Here is a 19,566-nt window from a genome sequence, read left to right on the forward strand (position 1 = left end):
CAGCATGGGATCAGGCTCACTGCCTACTGCTGTGTGTGTGTGTGTGTGTGTGTGCTCACACATTCTTGTGCACAGTAATGCTGGTTATTGAATAACGCAGGTTTAAGACACAGTGAGAATATCTGAAAACCTCAAGAAGCCACATAGTTAATCCAAACCACTTGGGAATGGGAGTCGCACAAGAGAATGAAGAGCACAGAAAAATAAAATGTTTTGATGTTTTCAAAATGTACTCAAAATATTACTTGCAAATGACTTTCCTATTACCATTATTGGGCTAGATTCGAAAATGCTCCAGAATGGCTGATTATAGTGTTGAAATACCTTCAGATGCATGTGTCAACAAAGAAATACCATCAATTACAATAAAGTATATTTTCAGATATTTTGCCATGTTATGCCTGCTCAGAAGACAAGTCAGTTTGGAAATTTGATGTCTGGATAACAGGTTTTACTGTAGGGCTAGAATGGTTATAATGTGCACGCAAGAAACCTGTGGACACACCAGGAGACTGGAGACGAGACATCCAACAGTTGAAGGACAGTTTCTCTACTCACTATGCCACCCTGCCACCTCGCCTTCTCTGTTGATCCAATGTTATAATATGTGCTGTCTGTCTAGCCTAAATAAAGCCCATTTACTCTGAGGTCACCTCCTTTTTCTAGTGACAAGATGCCACGGCTGACTGGCCGACGACAACAGCTGGTTAGAAAGGCAGAATGAGGAGACTGGGAGAAGAGAGAGAAAAGAGGGAAAGAGAAGAGGGGGAGATAAATGAAAGGGGAACAGCGGGGAAAGAACAATGAATGGCAGGACTAAAGGGGAGGAATGCTGAAAGACACATGGAGACAAACAAACAAGCAGGCTCACACATTCACACTCACACAAACCAGAGAGACAGACGACAAGACAGACAGAAACACAAATTCTCTCTCTCTGTCTCTCTCTCTCTCTCTCTATCTCTCTCTCTCTCTCTCTCTCTCTCTCTCTCTCTCTCTCTGTCACTTGCTCGCTCACCAGGGGCAGTGAGAATTAGACTTGCACTTGCAGATAAATGATTGGTTAAAAAGGAAAACAACCAATGCTTTGAGGTTGTCCTTCCCAACAGAGCCAACTGTTTCGTCTCCTTTACTCATCAGGTCATAATGAACAGAGATGTCGTCGTAATTTTTGTTGTCAATATTTTTTTCATGTATGTTGTCGTTACAATTTAGTCATGAAATAAAATGACGTCAATGAATACTTATCGCCAAAACTGATTTTTCTCAATGTGTCTGTGTGTAGGTGCTAGCTGATAAGCACGGTAATGCTCTGTGGCTGAATGAAAGAGAATGCTCTATCCAGAGGAGGAACCAGAAGGTGGTAGAAGAAGCTCCAAGGTCAGTAGGAAACCCAGTTTGGGCTCACAAAATTTTGTACAATGAGCACAATTGTATGTCTTAACATACAAAAAAAATGTGCTCTTGAAAGTAATGGCGCATACATTTACCTTCAACTCCGATAACCTGGGTTCAGTTCCCAAATCATGTCAGCAGGTTTTCTATTGAGAGCGAACTTTTCATTTTCAGTTAACCATGACCAAAACCTTAACCTAACCAGTCTAAAACTAAGCTTAACCCTAACCAAAGTTGTTTTACTTGCCTAAACCTAATCGTAATTTGATGGTGGAGGAACATAATCTTCACATTATTTGTGTGAACAACATGTTATCTGTGTTTCAGAGTTCATGCTTATGTCACACATTTTCTGAGACCGTGTTGAGGAAAGCTCACCATACCTTGGTTTAGTAGGACTGAAAGAAACTATTAAGCAAGGTTACTACAGTCCAGGGATGAGTCGTAAAAAACAAATATTCAACTATTTGTTAGGGCTATACGATTTTGAAAAAATATCTAATTGTGATTATTTTGACTGATATTGCAATTGCGATATGATTTGCGATATTAGAGGGAATGATCATTTTTACATCATTATTCTCATTTTCATTGAAAAACGTATTAAAATGATTATGGTGTGATTTTTGCGGGGATCTGTACCAAACAAAGATGTTTTCTTAAGTCTGTAGAATATGATGTGTAGGCCAGGACATCTCTGCAGCACCACAATATTTACTTTAAAATGGTATTTTAACACACATTTCACCTTTAACAAATATTGCGCCTCCTGCCATTTGAAAATTGCAGTAGGCCATATTGCGATTTCGATAAAATTTTGATTAATTGTTCAGCCCTACTATTTGTTTCCATGGACAAATGTCTACATTTGTAATTTGGGTGTTAAGAAATATTGAGCTATATCATTGATTAATAAGAATGAAACTATGTAGTTGTGTTGTCAGATACCATAATTTTGACTTCGATACAGACTGGTCAAGAAAATTGAGGCGTGCTGGACTCATCATAGAAGAGACACAAATTTAGATCTTGTGTAAGATATAATCCAGTCCAAATCATCTAAGCCTAATGTGTGTTTATTTCAATAAAATGGTAAACAAGATTGTTCTGTGACGGTGAGTGTATAGCAATGTGAAAAGGTTTCCCAGGAGATCTTTTTTGTTTTACTCCCCATTTTGTGGACAGTGTGTATGCTACTGGTACAGTTAACGTGAATCCCAGTTCCCAGTGTGGTGTGTGTTTTCCAGCACGTTCCTGGATGCCACCACGCGGCGGGCTATGGGCGAACAGGCAGTCCAGCTAGCCAAGGCTGTCCAGTATTCCTCCGCCGGCACCGTGGAGTTCCTGGTCGACTCCCGGAAGAACTTCTACTTTCTGGAGATGAACACGCGACTACAGGTCAGTGGAGGGCTACATGTGTATATGTATGATAGTTGTCAATAGCTGGATTTTTATGCCTCCGCTGTGGCCAGAGGCATTATGTTTTCAGGTTGTCCGTACGTCCGTCCCATTCTCATGAACGCAATATCTCAGGAACGCCTGGAGGGAATTTCATTACATCTGGCACAAACGTCCACTTGGACTCAAGGATGAACTGATTAGAATTTGGTGGTCAAAGGTCAAAGGTCACTGTGACCTCACAAAAGACGTTTTTGGCCATAACTCAATAATTCATATGCTAATTATGACAAAATTTCACACAAGGATAAAATGATGAAGTGATGACATTTTATATCCAAAAGTTCAAAGGTCAACTTCACTGTGACATCATAATGCTTACCACTGTAGCTGAGAAAACGATCTTGGGTCATTCTACAAAAACGGTGGAAGTGCTGTCACTTACTTTTGCAGACACCAAAATCCTTTAAGTTGACCTAATAATCACATTAATTACATATGTTCAATAAATAAAGACTGTCCTTGCAATGATAAAACAAAGTTTATTGGCAGAGGCATACAACCACAAGGCGGTTATTTCTAGTTTCTGATGATAAAGAAATTATGCGACAAATTGTTGAATACGTAATGACGAAGGTTTTAACATTCTAAATTGTAAAAATATGTAAATTATCTGTGAAATATCTGTCCACCACGGCCTCGAGAAGTGTCATACATGTTTCTAACATGTACAAGTCTCTGTTGTGGATGTATGACCATGAGACACAAGACACAACCTCTTCTCTTAATAAAGCCTGGTTCTGCTGGCAAGAACTTTGGCTTTTTTTGCCTTTCTGACGTGTCTAGCTTGCAATTCATTGTGCTTGCACATGGGCACGGATGATCAGGGCAGTGTTAAATATACAACACTTCATTTATATTTCATATTGAATTTCACTGGCTTTCACCTGGGCCACCGCAGACAGTAAGGCCACAGCGGAGAGAAGGTGTGCAGAGAAGGTCCAAATCAAAGACTACAGTAACTGGATTGATGTTAATCATTGACATTAGCTATGAGCTACGTCATGTTGTTAATGTTATATTTATCTCCAAACCAACAAAGTCTTATTGTGTAAATTGTATCCTGCTATAACTAGTTTTAACGGTATCAGTTTTAACCAGCTAAAGTCACCTAGTGCTAGTAGACACAGCTAACATTAACAATTTGACTGTCAAAGAAGTACTATTAGTAAAGATAAAGGCTGTTAAGAATAAGAATTAGACTTGGTTGGTTTGGAGATAAGTAGAATGTTAACAATATGATGTAGCTGACTGCCATCATTAATGTTGTGGAGTAACATCATAGATGTTTCTTTCAATCTAGTTGCTTTAATCTTGCTCATCTCTGGAAGATGTTCCAGGATAGTTTTGGTGTATATTTAAATTTTTTGTCAGATGACCAAGTGAGTCTGCCATCGTTCATATCTGCTTCACTGTCTTCCATGTAGGGTTTTCCACACCAAGCGTGACATAAAGGAAATATGGCCGCCGTGTGAATAAGACAAATACTGATCATTCTTGAAAGATTTTCCATTTTTCTAGTGGATGTGTTTTTTTGATGCTCAGGATTTATTCGCTTCAACCCAGCTCAAGCACACTGGTTCATGTGCATAAAGTTCTGTCTACTTTTGTTGACCTCTGACCCCAGGTGGAACATCCGATCACAGAGTGCATCACCGGCCTGGACCTGGTGGAGCAGATGATCCGGGTCGCCAAGGGTTACCGACTGCTGCACAAACAGGAAGACATCCCCATCAACGGCTGGGCCCTTGAGAGCCGCGTCTATGCCGAGGTCTGTGTGTGTGTGTGTGTGTGTGTGTGTGTGTGCTGTTTGTCTGAATAATCCGTGTGGGTGTATTTGTATCAGAAATCCTTGTCAAGTTCTTATAGTTCTAAATATTAAAGTGATGTTGGACTTTGGTAGTATCTTGGGTTGTGTATCTTCCTCCATGATAAAACCCCCAAATCACCAATTCTCTATTTATCTGTTTTCTCTCCATTCACTGCACGGAAGAAATTATTAACTTTTGGTGGAAATCCTACATGTAGAACTGGCATATATTGACAACTGCATAGCATTAGCAGAGGTATGCGCTCCACTGAGTGCCATCTAGTTCCCCATCCGTTTCTATATTCTCCGTCTTCCTCTGTTAGGACCCCTACAAGTCCTTTGGTCTCCCCTCCATCGGACGGCTGTCTCAATACCAGGAGCCACTCAACCTCAGCAATGTAAGTGTGTGTGTGTGTGTGTGTGTGTGTAAAGCCGCACTAGGCAAGACTTTTGTGTCAAAATACAGCCACGTTATCAGTCTAAATCACAAAATGGGGCTGCAACATAGAAGATTGAGACTATTTGTCCAAAATAAATGGGGTTGTTGGTATGGTCACTGGTGGGCAATTTTCTCCACACAGAAAGCGAGGGATCAAAACTTGCTGCAGTATGCAACTATCCAATATTTCCCCTTGAGACAGGAAGTGTATTGTTAGTCCCGCCCTCCTCCCTCTCAGTTGGTCAAGTTTCTAATGATGTGGCGACAGTGTTTCATATCATGAAACAAGGACAAAATGAAGGTTAAATAATCATCACTGACACGGTTCCTACGCAGGTCTGGAAAGTCTGGAAAAGTATTAAAAATGAATTTGATCATTTCCAGGTCTCGAATAGTTTGGGAATTTGAAAAAATGTCTGGAAAAGTATGGAAAATGTTGCGGTTCAGGTCCGATACACACATAATTCTAGCTTGTATGTTGTTGTAGAGCCACTTTGAGTCCAGTTTTTGTTGATGTGAAGAATAATGTTCAGATAGAGGGACGCTCTTATTACCCAGCCGCTGTCAGCATGCATTATATCAAATACCCACCAAAATCAAATCCAGTCAAGAACATAGGGTCTGGGAAAAATCTGGAATTTTAAAATGGAAACCGTGTCTTCATCTATACAGTGATATGACCTAGTTAGCAGGGGCAAGATGTCTATCTGCGTAAATCATATTGAACACCAGACAAAATCTTCAAAACAAATCAAGGTCTGGGAAAAGTATGGAATTTTATTAATTGAAAATGTGTAGGAACCCTGCACTGAATATCCACATTTTCTTTTTCTGCTCCTCGGTCCGTCAGGTTCGTGTGGACAGCGGCATCCAGGAAGGCAGCGACATCAGCATCTATTACGATCCCATGATCTCTAAGGTCAGAGTTTATAGTCAATTAGAATGTTTTGCACAGCCTTATGATTTTAAGGGTGAGATTGTTCAACAAAAAATTAGATTGCAGTGTTGGATATCTGCAGGCATGTGTCATTATTTGACTGTTAGGCTCAATACTTGAATATGTTTCAGTCACAGGAACGTTTTACTGGTCTGAACAGCCACAATTCCGCAAGGGTTTGGATTGGTAGTCTTTAGAAAAGTATGGAGGACCACAAGTGTCACGGAAATAGTAATAAAGCATTTCATTAATTATTAACTAATTGTACAATAAAAATAGGCATTAATAAATTTGTTTACAAATTTATTTATTTATCTATTAATCTATTTAATAGACTAAATTAAAATGTAATTCATTATTTGATATTTTAATGGGCAATAAAAAGAGGAATTATAAAAAGAATTTACAAATGAAATGTTAATCCATCAATTGATAGTTCAAATTAAAAAGGAATTTACAAAAACAACCATAAAACAGTCAATAAGTACATCATTTAAAAATACATTAATGAAGTCATAAATAAATAATGGAATTTAAAAATCTATTTGAAAATACAGTTTAAAAAGAGAAATAAATAACTGGATTCACAGATTGAATTAAGAATACAGATTTTAATCAGGCATTTAAAAGGGCAATTTCCTTTCCCATTTGCATTTCCATTTCACTGCTGCTTTTCCTTTTCCTATTAGCTATTTGATTTTCTTAGTCATTTAGCTTCTCCTTTTAGCCTCTCCATTTAGCCTTTCCGTGACACTTTAGGCCTTGCGCTGGTAAAATGTGGATGTAACAAGCTCTCTGATTGGCTATCACCTGGCATGTCATATGCAGACGTATGACTTGGATGTGGGAAGGAGAAGGTAACCAATCAGAGAGCTTGTTACATCCCATGGCTAATTTGCAATGTTTTACCTCGTTTTACCAGCACAAGGCCCAAAGTGTCATGGAAAGGCTAAATGGAGAGGCTAAATGACTAAGAAAATCAAATAGCTAATAGAAAAAGGAAAAGCAGCGGGGAAATGCAAATGGGTAAAATCTGTATTCTTAATTCAATTTGTGAATCCAGTTATTTATTTCTATTTTTAAACTGCATTTTCAAATAGATTTTTAAATTCCATTATTTATTTATGAATTCATTAATGTATTTTTAAATGATGTACTTATTGACTGTTTTATGGTTGTTTTTGTAAATTCCTTTTTAATTTGAACTATTAATTGATGGATTAATATTTCATTTGTAAATTCTTTTTATAATTCCTCTTTTTATTGCCCATTAAAATATCAAATAATGAATTACTTTGTAATTTAGTCTATTTATTCATAGATTAATAAATTAATTTCTAAACGAATTTATTAATTCCTATTTTGATTGTACAATTAGTTATTAATTAATGAAATGCTTTATTACTATTTCCGTGACACTTGTGGTCCTCCATACAAATGGCTCTACAACCATTAGTATTGGTCTCAGAAAAGGTCTTTAACAGTAGACCATTGTGCTCCTTATAGTTGGTTACTTACGGTGCTACGCGAGCCGAAGCCCTCGCCAAGATGGAGGACGCCCTGGATAACTACGTCATCAGAGGTAGACCGACAAACCGATGCAGCGCAAATACAGTTAGACAGGGCACACACCTCGCTCATGGACACCTGCTCTATCCTTCTTCTCTCTATTCCCCAGGCGTGACCCACAACATTCCCCTGCTGCGGGAGATCATCACCCACCCCCGCTTCATCTCCGGCGACATCAGCACCAACTTCCTGCCCGAGGTCTACCCCGACGGCTTCCAGGGCCATCAGCTGGAGGCGGCGGGTCGCAGGGAGCTGCTGGCCTCGGCGGCGGCGCTCCACATCGCCGCCCAGCTCCGCTCCCAGAAGTTCCTGGGCGATCTGAGGTACGATCACTTTATTTTTGTAGTTTTTGTTTTAGTGGAACACAAATGCACAGGAGAACTGAACAGACAGGTCACCAGGGGGTAATACAGCTCACATGTCATGAGTAGTTAGCTTTGTGTTAAGGGTTACTGTCCCGGCATAAAGAGAAAACATTAACAGGGCATCAAGAAAGGATCACCTCAAGTCCATATCCGTCTCAGTCCATCTAGTCCTCAAAGGAAGTTAAAAGGACTGTTGTCTTATGACATTTATCTAACAAGTTCACATACAAACCCATTTTGAAAAAAAAAAAATATATATAAATGTGATAATACTGGTAAACCACATACATAAAGTTAAGGGAGGAGAGAAAAAGGCGCAAAATTCTTGATAGGATGAATGACATTTTTTTTTTATGTGTAAATACCAAAATATTTGTATCTATCTGTCTATCACAAGAGCCAAAAATACAATATACTATATGCATATGCGAATAACTACATACGAGGCAACCATCAGCTGCTTACAATGTGTTCTTGTGGTTGTTATTTGTCCTTAAAAAATAATGATACATATTAGGGGTGGGAATCACAGAGTAACTCACGATACGATACTATCACGCTACGTTGCCCACGATAACGATGGTATCACGATACAGCGATTCTGCGATACTCGATACATTGCAAGACAATTCATCTACGATACATCACGATATCTGTGTAACTGAAGAAGAAAAAATACCCCTAAAAAGGCAAAAAGCAGGAACTGTGGTGCCCAGGGGGTTCCCCAAATTTTTGAGTAGCCAGCCAGATGGGAAAAGTAGCCGGCTAAGGGATGTTTGCAGTGGCAAAATGCCCCCAATTTTACATGGTCATAACACCTGCATACTGGCTTTAACAAACCTCCTAAAACAGAAGTCCCTCTAATCTTTCCCTTTTCCTCCCTTTACTTCTCCCATTTATATTTTGAACAGTCAGTGTCAGTGGGACTTGGTTAAACTTGGGTGGTAACATCAAAGGCCAGGAATTTCTTTAGGAGCGTTACATGAAGCCCCTAAAATGATCTCCTCAGCTAATACCTGGTATTTAGCGTTATACAGTAGTTTCAGCTGTAACGCTTCAGTTGAGTCCGTCGTTACCATGGCAACCGTTCGCTGTGCGATCAGAGGTTCAGCAGAGATCGCTATTATTTTGAAACCTCTATGAAACTCTCCTTGCAATTGCACACGCAGTTCGGTTATTAAGGAGAGTGACAACCGCAGTCTATAACCAAACTCACTACCTGAAAAAATCAGGTACTGACTACCCAATCTGACAGCGGTTTCGGTTAGCAGTGTGAACCAGAACGGGACTGGACAACTGGTTGTTACGTGGCCCGACACTCGTTATGTTACGTAACATTATCATCCTTAATTTGAAAGAGACGGAGGTAAGTGTTGTGGGACATTCTCAAATTTTATATTCCTCAACATTGCAGTTGCTCCTACCAGTTCTGCGGTCTCGGCCCAGATGCTGCGGTTAAAAGTATCAAGTTCCTGCGGTGGAAAAAGAGAAAGTGACGCCGCTGTCAGTGGCGGTTTATTAAGATCTTATGGATAAATTGACGCCTCTGGTTACTGGTGTTACTGGTGTCAAACAAACTAAAAATACAGGCAGTGGTAGCCGCCATACTGGTCTGAAGTAAACGTTACTATGGTTCCAGACATTATTTCCAGCCATCACGAGATCGGAGGAATGGAGTGACTCCTGTTAACCGTACAGACACAGTCTAGTCATTTTACTTCAGTCTGCTCCAGTATGTACCATACATATGCGCAGTCACTCTCATTCATAAATTCGGTTGTCACTACCAAATTCTGATAGTGTGTACGTTTAGTGACATTCAGTAATAAAAGTAGCCGGCCAGACAGAGGTGAGTAGATGGCCGTTCACTTTACCCTCATTCATTTGATAAGCGCCACCACGAGGAGTCATTAAGTAGTGACTCTGGTAAGTCAAAATGGTAACAGGCTTAATGCGGGGGAATCCGTTCAGAGCATCTGCATGTTTTAATAAAAATATCGATATTTTGCGCCAGTGTATCGATAACGTATCGCAAGAGGAAGTATGACGATATATTCCAGTATCGATATTTTGTCCCACCCCTAATACATATACATTTCTTTATATAGTAAAAGGCAAAATTAAGGAATCGCCAACATGAGGTGTCTTCATAGGGATTTGCATTATGGTCCAACTGATATGGGTTTTTGAATACCAATATTGCTGATAGTCGATATTGGCGGCAATATTCAGTATCTTTAAATTGGAAGTATTGTTGAGTAGCTAACTTGCACACACTGCCCTCAAAGCAACCACCATAGACCATAGAGAGTGAAGGAAATCTTGTCTAATCCAGATCACAATGTAAACAAAGCTTTTCAACAGATTGCCATTCTGCAGTGACGAAACAGGCCTTTGCATATTGTCACACTTGTCCTTCAGGTGCAAACCATGTATGGGAGTCACTCGACGGCTATAAATAACGTCTAACCATAGTAACGTTTATGCCTTCAAACCAATATGGCTGCTGCCATATTCAGATATGATTTTGTCCAGAATTCCATGACTATCTGTATTGTAGGTAGAGAGATAACAGTGAAACTATGATCAAAACAGACATTCTTCTACATTCTCTAATTGTCTTAACTTCTTGTAAATTAAATAATGGTGAAGTTTAACAATTCATCAATTTGCTGGGGGACCCCCTGGAACCCCTTCAAGGACCCCTGGTGGTCCCCGGATCCCACGTTGAGAACCACTGCCTTACATAACGTTAACAACCAGTTGTCCAGTGCGGTTCTGATAGTCCAAATAGTGTGTCTATTTGGACTATCAGAATCCACACTCAAATTTCAATACCTGAATATTTCCGGTAGTGATTGCAGTTGTTGAATGCAGTTGTCGCTCTCATTCAAAAGCAAACTCTGTGTGAACTTTACAGACTTTACAGTTTCACCTAAATGTCAACATTACAACTGTAAAACAACCATTTGGAACGCAGATCGGGGAATTGAATGGCAGCTTGGAAAATTCCAACCTTTCTTTTTAGTCTTTTTCATTTTGAGCGAATAGATTTCTTGGTATATCCACAGCTAGAACAGCACATGGCCTGGAGAAAATGTGAGAAACTATTGCTCCCTGCAGGAAACTAGTCTTTTTGACAATTTGAACACCAGATGTCACTGTTCACTCGCCGCCATTCATTTCTGTGGGAAAAAATAATTTGGAAAAAGATAATAAAGATATAGGGAAGATGTGGGAATAGCAAGCAGATCAATATTCCTGACCGTGTTGACTTATAGATGGAAAGGTTTTTGGAGCCTGTTAACAAAAGCAAAACAAGTCATACCATAAAAGGAGTCTCAACTGTGGTGTGTGTGTGTGTGTGTGTGTGTGTGTGTGTGTGTGTTCCAGGGTGTCCGCCACCCGCCAGGAGCGTAGTCGGTGGGAGCTGTGTGTGGAGCTGGGGAAGGAACGTCACACTGTGGAGGTTACTAGATCAGGAAATACCTACACTGTGAGTCTGTCTCTCTCTCTCACACATACACACACACACACACACACACACACACACACACTCTTCTCACATAACAGTGTCTCCCATGGGTTCACGCAGGATCCCATGGAAACTCCACGCCAATAATAGCAAGTATAAGAACTAACTAGCTAAATCATAATAAACTTAATATAAAGAGTGAGCTGAGAATAGTAGAGATAACCAAAAAACTGATCAGATTTTTTGGGGGACAATTACCAATTTAGCACCGGTGTAATGAAGTGATCACAAATCCGATCACCTATTGAAATGATGTATTTTAGCCAGACCTGCTAACAACAACACATCATGTATAAGTGCCCAGCCAGCAGAAACAGCCCTGCCTTCTGTTCATATTGTCCCTATGGCTGCCTAACCTTCAACTGTTTCTAATCATATAGACTATGAAATTCATAACACATTATCAGAAATTAGAGCTGGGCAATATAGCGAAAATATCGATATCATGATATCAGACTAGAGATCCTGTCATAATATTGTGATATAGCTTAAATGTTGTCTTTTCCTGGTCTTCAAAGCTGTGTTAGAGTTTCCTTTTTATAATTTGAATTTATTTGACAGTTCTAGCGAATGCCTCTACCTGCTTCTCCATCATATCCACATTATCCACATTTCTCAAAATGTTCTCATGTGTAAATATCTTCTGAAAGTGCCAGTACTCATTATCGATGCGTCACATTATTGAAATACCAGGTATTGGGTCGAAAATATTGTGACATTTGTTTCTGGTATTGTGAGCTGTCAGTGTTGTTGAGAAAGTAGTGAAATGAAAAGTTTAAAAGCAGAAAGGCCACTTAAAGCAATGATTATCAACCTTTTTAATATCAAGGACCCTTAATTTAGTCCACATTAGGGCCACGGACCCCCATTTGATGAGATTTTGTTTCTCTGATCCAAATCTCAGAATATTTTTATTGTTAGATATGATTTTGTCCAGAATTCCATGACTATCTATATTGTAGGTAGAGAGATAACAGAGACACTATGATCAAAACAGTCATTCTTCTACATTCTCTAAGTGTGTTAACTTTTTGTAAGTTTGCTGGGGACCCCCTGGAACCCCCTCAAGGACCCATGGTGGTCCCCGGACCCCACGTTGAGAACCACTGACTTAAAGAACAGATGGATGCGCTCTCTATTAATCTGTCTCCATGAGCCTTTCATACCCTGTGACTGAGTCTCCCTGTTACCATGTATAAACCAGCTAACTTTGACTGAGCATTAGTAGCTTACTACTAACACAGGGAAATGAGATGATGATCCCAATAGTCATAGTAACCAAAAATCAAAATGTACTTATAATGCTGTGCGGGTTTGCCTCTCTGCAGGTGGTGGTGGATGGAGGGAGGGTGGAGGTCAGTGGCGAGTGGAACCTGGCCTCGCCCCTGCTGCCGCTCACCGTCAACGGCACACACAGGATGCTGCAGGTGAGACACACACACACACACACACACACACAGGTTCAGATTTGTATGTGAACAGTACATACTTTGTCACGTCTTATTTTCCATTAACCACATATTTGCAATTAATGGTACTAAAGCTGTTAATGTTTTACGCCAGTCCAAGTGTCACAACACTAACCCTATTACGTTGTCACACTATCATGTATGAGTGCAGGAAAAAAAAACGTGGGAGCAGTATAGTAATGGAAGAAAGTAGGGATGGGACGATATATCGAAATTAAAAATACAAAAAAGTGACAATATGTATCGTGGGGCAGGAAATGAAACGCGATACTAGTAGGGCTGGGCGATAATTCAATATTATCGTTTATTGTCAGTTTATTCAGTGAAATCATATCGTGATGATATGAAGATATTTTAATATCGTGACATATTTCTGCTGTCTAAATTGATGATGACAAGCAAATTTTACTGAAAAACTCTCATAAAATGAGGTATGGCAGGAATATTATTTGAATATTTCAGTTTTGTTTGACATCACACCTGACATCACAACATTACCATTCGGTTCCATGAGATGAACATTAATTTGATTATTTAACGTGATTTTGCATACATGAACCATATTGTGATATATATTGATATCGAGAAAAATCCTTATGATTATCGTGATATTGATTTCAACCATATCGCCCAGCCCTAGATACTAGCTATAATTTATTCTGTTGTAGTAATCACAAATGAGTTAGCTTGCTGCAATTTCACAAGCACTCCATTGAAATTATATTGTTTAAACGTTGTAAAGAGATTTTTAAATTGTTTACATTCTAGCAAGCCAATGCCATTGCTAGAAAGATTTGTGGCTCAGAAATAAACACAATTCTGCACAGTTATACTTGTCATTCAACTTGTATTTATTACATCATATCGTGGTTGTATTGAATCGGGAACCACATATTGTGTATCATATCGTATCGTGACATGAGTCCCATCCCTAGAAGGAAGTTAAAGGCAAACTAACCAGCTGTTTTACAAGTGTGTCTTGTTGTTATACTCTTTATCCATAATGACATGGATGTTTTGTCACATATTAATGTCCTGTAAGGAGCATGACTCTTGATACTCAAGTTAGTTTCTATAGTAAGATAGTTCAGAAATATCCCATGTATTGTAAGGGTTTGGTATTGTGATATTATGGTAGCACTGAAGGATCATGCAACATACTATAACACAGGATTTAAAGCCATTTTTATTAGTTTAAACTAGCACAGCTGACAGATAATGTCTCTTGGCAACACGCTGCAGTCACACTACAGTAATATTGTGCTGGATAATGAGTTGTGTAAAGACTCATCTAGCTCTCGCTAGTGGAAGTCAGGCTTCTGATATGGAAACCAGGCCGCTAAAGCTATATTCACGACATAATTATAAAATTTGTTTTGACAGATTCTGCTTTGTCTTCTGTTCCCTAGTGTCTGTCCAGAGATGCTTCAGGAGAGATCACTCTGCAGTACCTGGGCACATCGGTAAGGCTGCCTGTGTCTGGATGTGTGATTGTAATTATACACACACACACACACTCTCACCGTTCACTTTATTCGGTCTACCTCCTTGATGCTCCTCCAGACGGCGAGTCGGATATAAATGAAGCACAAGTATGCAGCATTCAGACATGGAGAGGTTCAGCTACCGTTGGGCTAAATGTTAGAATGGACTGATTTAGGCTGATTTAAACCATTTTGAATGTAGTCTGATTGCTGGTGCATCCTGGGATTTTCTCTCTTGATGACAGAGGGCATCTCAGAACTACAACAGGTCCAACCTTGAAGCAGAAGACCATGCTGGTTCGCGCTCATGTCAGCTAAGAACAAGAACACGAAGCTACAATGGTCACATGATCACCAAAACTAGGACTGAAGAGTGGAAAAACATGGCCTGGTTTGATGAATCCTGGTTTCTGTCGTGGCATGCTGATACGCTGGTTAACATGAATCCAGAGATCTGTCTCACAAAGCGAGTTTAGGGGGGTTAGATCACCTGGGCAGATCACCATGGTAACTGAGGCTGCACAGCTAACCCGCTCCGGAGCAGCTTGCGTTCAGGCTATTGAATCCAAATCCAGCCTTGTCACCAATCAGCTCCTAGAGGATCCCGTGGCCTCTGAGACGAGGAATAAAAAGAACTTTAAGTTACAGGGGGATACTATTGAATTAAAAGATACTACACTAATAAGGGCTGTTCTTTGACTTTATGAATAGAAAGTCTTTTCGCAGTCTCAGTGTGATGACAAATGTGACCTGCTCTGTCATTTCCAGTCACATTGACCCCTCAAACCATTTTGAGTTGAATACACTGTTGGAAAGAGAAGAATTTAAGCTTTCTGGTGATATCAAAATTATCTTTGTACTCCAAAGATTGAGTGAGATGCACCCCTTGATGTCTTGACTGTTTCCAAACTATGTTTTTGAGAAAAAGGGCCTCAAAGTTTAAAGTCAATTAATTAAGTGTTAAAAAGTAGTCTGATATTATATCAGTCCATTGCGCGATATTTAATAATATCATTTAAATTCAATCTCTCTCTCTCTCTCTCTCTCACTCACACACACACACACACACACACACACACCATAGTAAGGGGAGAGAGGGACGGGGAGAAGTGTTGCCAGGTTCGTAGCGACAAAACCCTCCCAGTGTCAATTAAACCCAACCCATAAACATTCAAATGATCAATGAAACTAGTCAAAAATAACAAACCAATAACAAAACTCCACAATACAACCCTGACAAACTTTATAAACAGCGTTTTAAGTCCTACAGTATTTAGAACATTTCCAAGTACATTGAAAACTGCAAACCTGGCAACATGAGGAATGCGAGCTTTGTTGACAAACTAACGTTAAGCTCGTAGTTCTGCTTGTCACCCTACCTTTACGAGCTTCAAAACTATATTTACCGGTTGAATTTCACAATATTTTTTACACAGACTGAAAGCCAAGGCTTTATTTTATTAAAATCTGTTGAAACCCCAAAACAGCCAAAAATAGATCTTTTCTCGTAAAATCACGTTTATCCACAAATGCGCCGTTGCGACTTCCGACTGAAAATGATAGAACGCGTCACAAATGACTGTGTCAGTGAAAATGAACACTGTGCCTTAATGACGGGGCAGTGATGAGCCTACTTATTTACACATTGACACTATCTGCAATTTACCCCCTGCAGTCCTCTCTAGCCTTGGCAGCAGTGTTACTTGTTGCTGTAATTATGTTTGTGTATTGCTCATATTTACTCATTATAATCGTTTGTTCTTCTTAAGAACACAAATGTTAGTAATTTCTTCATACATTCTTTCATACCCACTATCACTGTCTACTTAACGTGTTGAAATTGTCAACATAATCCCACAATTATTGATTGTCTATTGCTTTTTATTGTGCGCGATATCTCAGGAACGCCTGGAGGGAATTTCATTACATCTGGCACAAACGTCCACTCGGACTCGAGGATGAACTGATTAGAATTTGGTGGTCAAAGGTCAAAGGTCAAGGTCACTGTGACCTCACAAAAGACGCTTTTGGCCATAACTCAAGAATTCATACGCTAATTATGACAAAACAGCGAGGCGGTTATTTCTAGTTATATTCTAGATGTGTGCTTACATTCTATTTAATTTTCCATTGTTCGGTTTTGTGAAGCCAGCTGTCATAAAGATACGCTATGTTGACCTCGCTTCATGATACAGGCCCCTTGGTTTCTGTTGCCATGCTGATGGCAGGCTGACAACATGAATCCCGGTTTCTGTTGGGACTGGCGGTTGGTTAACAACGTGTCAGATGGAAACTTCCAGCAGGACAAAGATGGTTCAGGAGCATGACAGTAGCTCAAGTTCAGTCCTCTCAGCCCAGTAGAGACCTTTGGGGATGAGGCGGAGCAGGACGGGAAGATCTGCGGGAACCGAGTTGCGCTATCGAGTCAGTATGGACCAAGATGTCTGCAGCACCTTATTGAATCCAGGCCTTCAAGAATTCTGAATCCTTCAAGAACTCTTCTGCCAGCCACCAACTAACAGGAAGATTGCCAGTGGCACAGGAAGTCCCGCCACTGTCATTGTTTAAAGACCCCCTGCGGTTTTAGCGTCAAGCTAACATGAACCTAATGTCTTCCTGCTTTTGTGTTGGCTGTGAACCCCTGCGTGAGCATACAATGTCCCGATTGACAACCATGCAAGATGGATCCAGCTAAAGCAATGGCCTCACTTTGAATGTGTCGCGTTCTTAGCAATTTGGCGTGCTGAGAAGAACTCCTGGAGCGCTGACGTTCTCCGGGTTGTTCCAACATCCCTACCTTCCCGTCCTCTTCTGTAGTGCTATCCCTGATTTACTCTTCCTGACCGTGTCCTGTATTCCTGGGAACGTCCGGGGGAAAACTGCGGTAAAGCTGTGTGTGTTTCTACTGAATCTGCCTGTGGGGTGTTCCTGTCGGGGAGGGATTTAGACACGAGGCTAAAAGACGGTGCGGTGGAATCTTTGGGAGGGCTGCTCTTTCTGTTTGAGCAGCTTTGTGTTTTGCCCCAGAGATTGTTTTAAGGTAGAGAAGTAATATCTGTTTCAGCCAGAGGTGTTTGCAGAGTGAGGTCACTGATGTGCCATGGAGTGAGCTCAGGCCTTTAGTTTGCTCAAATGTTAATAGAAAAAATGTCAAACACGATTATCATACTCAATTTGGTAACACTTTACAATAAGGGTCACTAAGTTAAGGGTTAGTTAATGCTTAATAAGCATTAACTAACCCTTAATTAACAGTTAACTGATGTGTAATTTACTAATGGTGTTCATGTTAACTAAGGTATTAATTTATACATTATTTAATAGTTTATAAAGATGACTATTAAATAATGTATAAATGAATACCTTAGTTAACATGAACACCATTAGTAAATGATTACCTGACACATTAGTTAACTGTTGATTAAGGGTTAGTTCATGCTTATTAAGCATTATCTAACCCTTAACTTAGTGACCCTTATTGTAAAGTGTTACCCTCAATTTAAATTAAGTACCATAGACATGACTAGACTAGCTGTTCCTACTGGTCCTATAGAGGTCATAGATTACTTAATGACCCTTTAAATTTAAATAATTTCCTTGAAGTGAATGTAATATGGGCCAAGCCCCTCAGCTCGCTTGCTGGCCTTCTTGCTTGATGACACAATGATTTATGTCAGTGGTTCTCAACGTGGGGTCCGGGGACCATCAGGGGTCCTTGAGGGGGTTCCAGGGGGTCTCCAGCAAATTGAAGACTTGTTAAACTTCAGCATTATTTAATTTACAAGAAGTTAACACAATTATAGAATGTAGAAGAATGACTATTTTGATCCAAGTTTCACTGTTATCTCTCTACCTACAATACAGATAGTCATGGAATTCTGGACAAAATCATATCTAACAGTAAAAATATTCTCAGATTTGGGTTTGAGAGACAAAATCTCATCAAATGGGGGTCTGTGTCCCTAAAGAAACTAAATTAGGGGTCCTTGATATGAAAAAGGTTGAGAATCACTGATTTATGTGACATGAATTTTGCTGAAGAGACCAAACAAAAATATTGCCGAAATGCTGTCGAGTTGAAAATCACTAACTTAGACTTTCTCCTCCCTCGGTCCCTTCCACCCCTAGACAAGTTTGAATTCATAGTGGTGAGCTCCCTCTTTCTCCTCCTAAGAGGGCTGAGCAGTCTAATGAATCTCTAATCTGCTTAAAGAGGCTGTGACTTAACGAGGACGGATTCAGTTACTCAGAGCCAGGCCTGTTTTAATTAAGCCGCCAATTAAAAATGCCGGAGTGGACGAAGGCTTGGCTCGGGATGGAAAACAGGGCGGAGGATGGCGGTCTGCTGAGAAGGAGGAATAATAGGAGTGGAGGATGAGGAGCGGTCAGTGTTAACATGACTAGAACTTCAGTGATAACAAAAATGAATGCTGAAGGTTAGGGCTAGGCATCAGAGGCCCCATTCATAAGAGTTTGCCAAAAATATACTATAAATATTTCTGGAATGCAATGAGGTAGAGCTGCAATGATTAATCGATTAATCAATTAGTTGTCAACTATTAAATTAATCGCCAACTATTTTGATAATCGATGAATCGGTTTGAGTAATTTTTTAAGAAAAATAAGTCAAAATTCTCTGATTCCAGCTTCTTAAATGTGAATATTTCCTGGTTTCTTTCCTCCTCTATGACAGTAAACTGAATATCTTTGGGTTGTGGACAAAACAAGACATTTGAGGACGTCATCTTGGGCTTTGGGAAACACTGATCCACATTTTTCACCATTTTCTGACATTTTATAGACCAAACAACTAATCGATTAATCGAGAATATAATCGACAGATTAATCGACAATGAAAATAATCGTTAGTTGCAGCCCTACAATGAGGCACAATACACCTTATTATCATCATGATGTTTAGATAGCACATCCAACTCCTTTATAATCAAAGAGGCAAGGGAAATCCTGTTTTACACCATATGGGACCTTTAAATTTAGCTTCCTGAAACCTGCACATACCCTGGATTTTATTACTGGGGGAATTCTCAAAAAACAATACTCTATTTTAGCCTAAAGGTAAGGTGCATCCTTCTGTAGTACTGTGC

General features: G+C 39.8%; 1 protein-coding gene across 1 annotated transcript in view; it reads left to right on the top strand.

The window, feature by feature from the left end:
• The first annotated feature begins 1,289 nt into the window (after positions 1-1,289).
• pcca (propionyl-CoA carboxylase subunit alpha) overlaps positions 1,290-19,566 on the top strand; it is a 29,136-nt gene continuing 10,859 nt past the window's right edge. Inside the window, exons 1-10 of the mRNA XM_071533867.1 lie at positions 1,290-1,380; positions 2,643-2,793; positions 4,481-4,624; positions 4,987-5,061; positions 5,953-6,021; positions 7,546-7,621; positions 7,718-7,931; positions 11,367-11,469; positions 12,837-12,935; positions 14,387-14,440. Coding sequence (XP_071389968.1) covers positions 2,674-2,793; positions 4,481-4,624; positions 4,987-5,061; positions 5,953-6,021; positions 7,546-7,621; positions 7,718-7,931; positions 11,367-11,469; positions 12,837-12,935; positions 14,387-14,440 — 954 coding nt within the window. The 5' untranslated portion in view covers positions 1,290-1,380; positions 2,643-2,673. The remainder of the gene's footprint in view (positions 1,381-2,642; positions 2,794-4,480; positions 4,625-4,986; positions 5,062-5,952; positions 6,022-7,545; positions 7,622-7,717; positions 7,932-11,366; positions 11,470-12,836; positions 12,936-14,386; positions 14,441-19,566) is intronic.

This window comes from Centroberyx affinis, unplaced genomic scaffold, assembly GCF_046629955.1.
Source record: "Centroberyx affinis isolate AG114_WGS23_722 - 3 ecotype Tasmania unplaced genomic scaffold, CSIRO-AGI_Caff_v1 ptg002445l_1, whole genome shotgun sequence".
NCBI lineage: Eukaryota > Metazoa > Chordata > Actinopteri > Beryciformes > Berycidae > Centroberyx > Centroberyx affinis.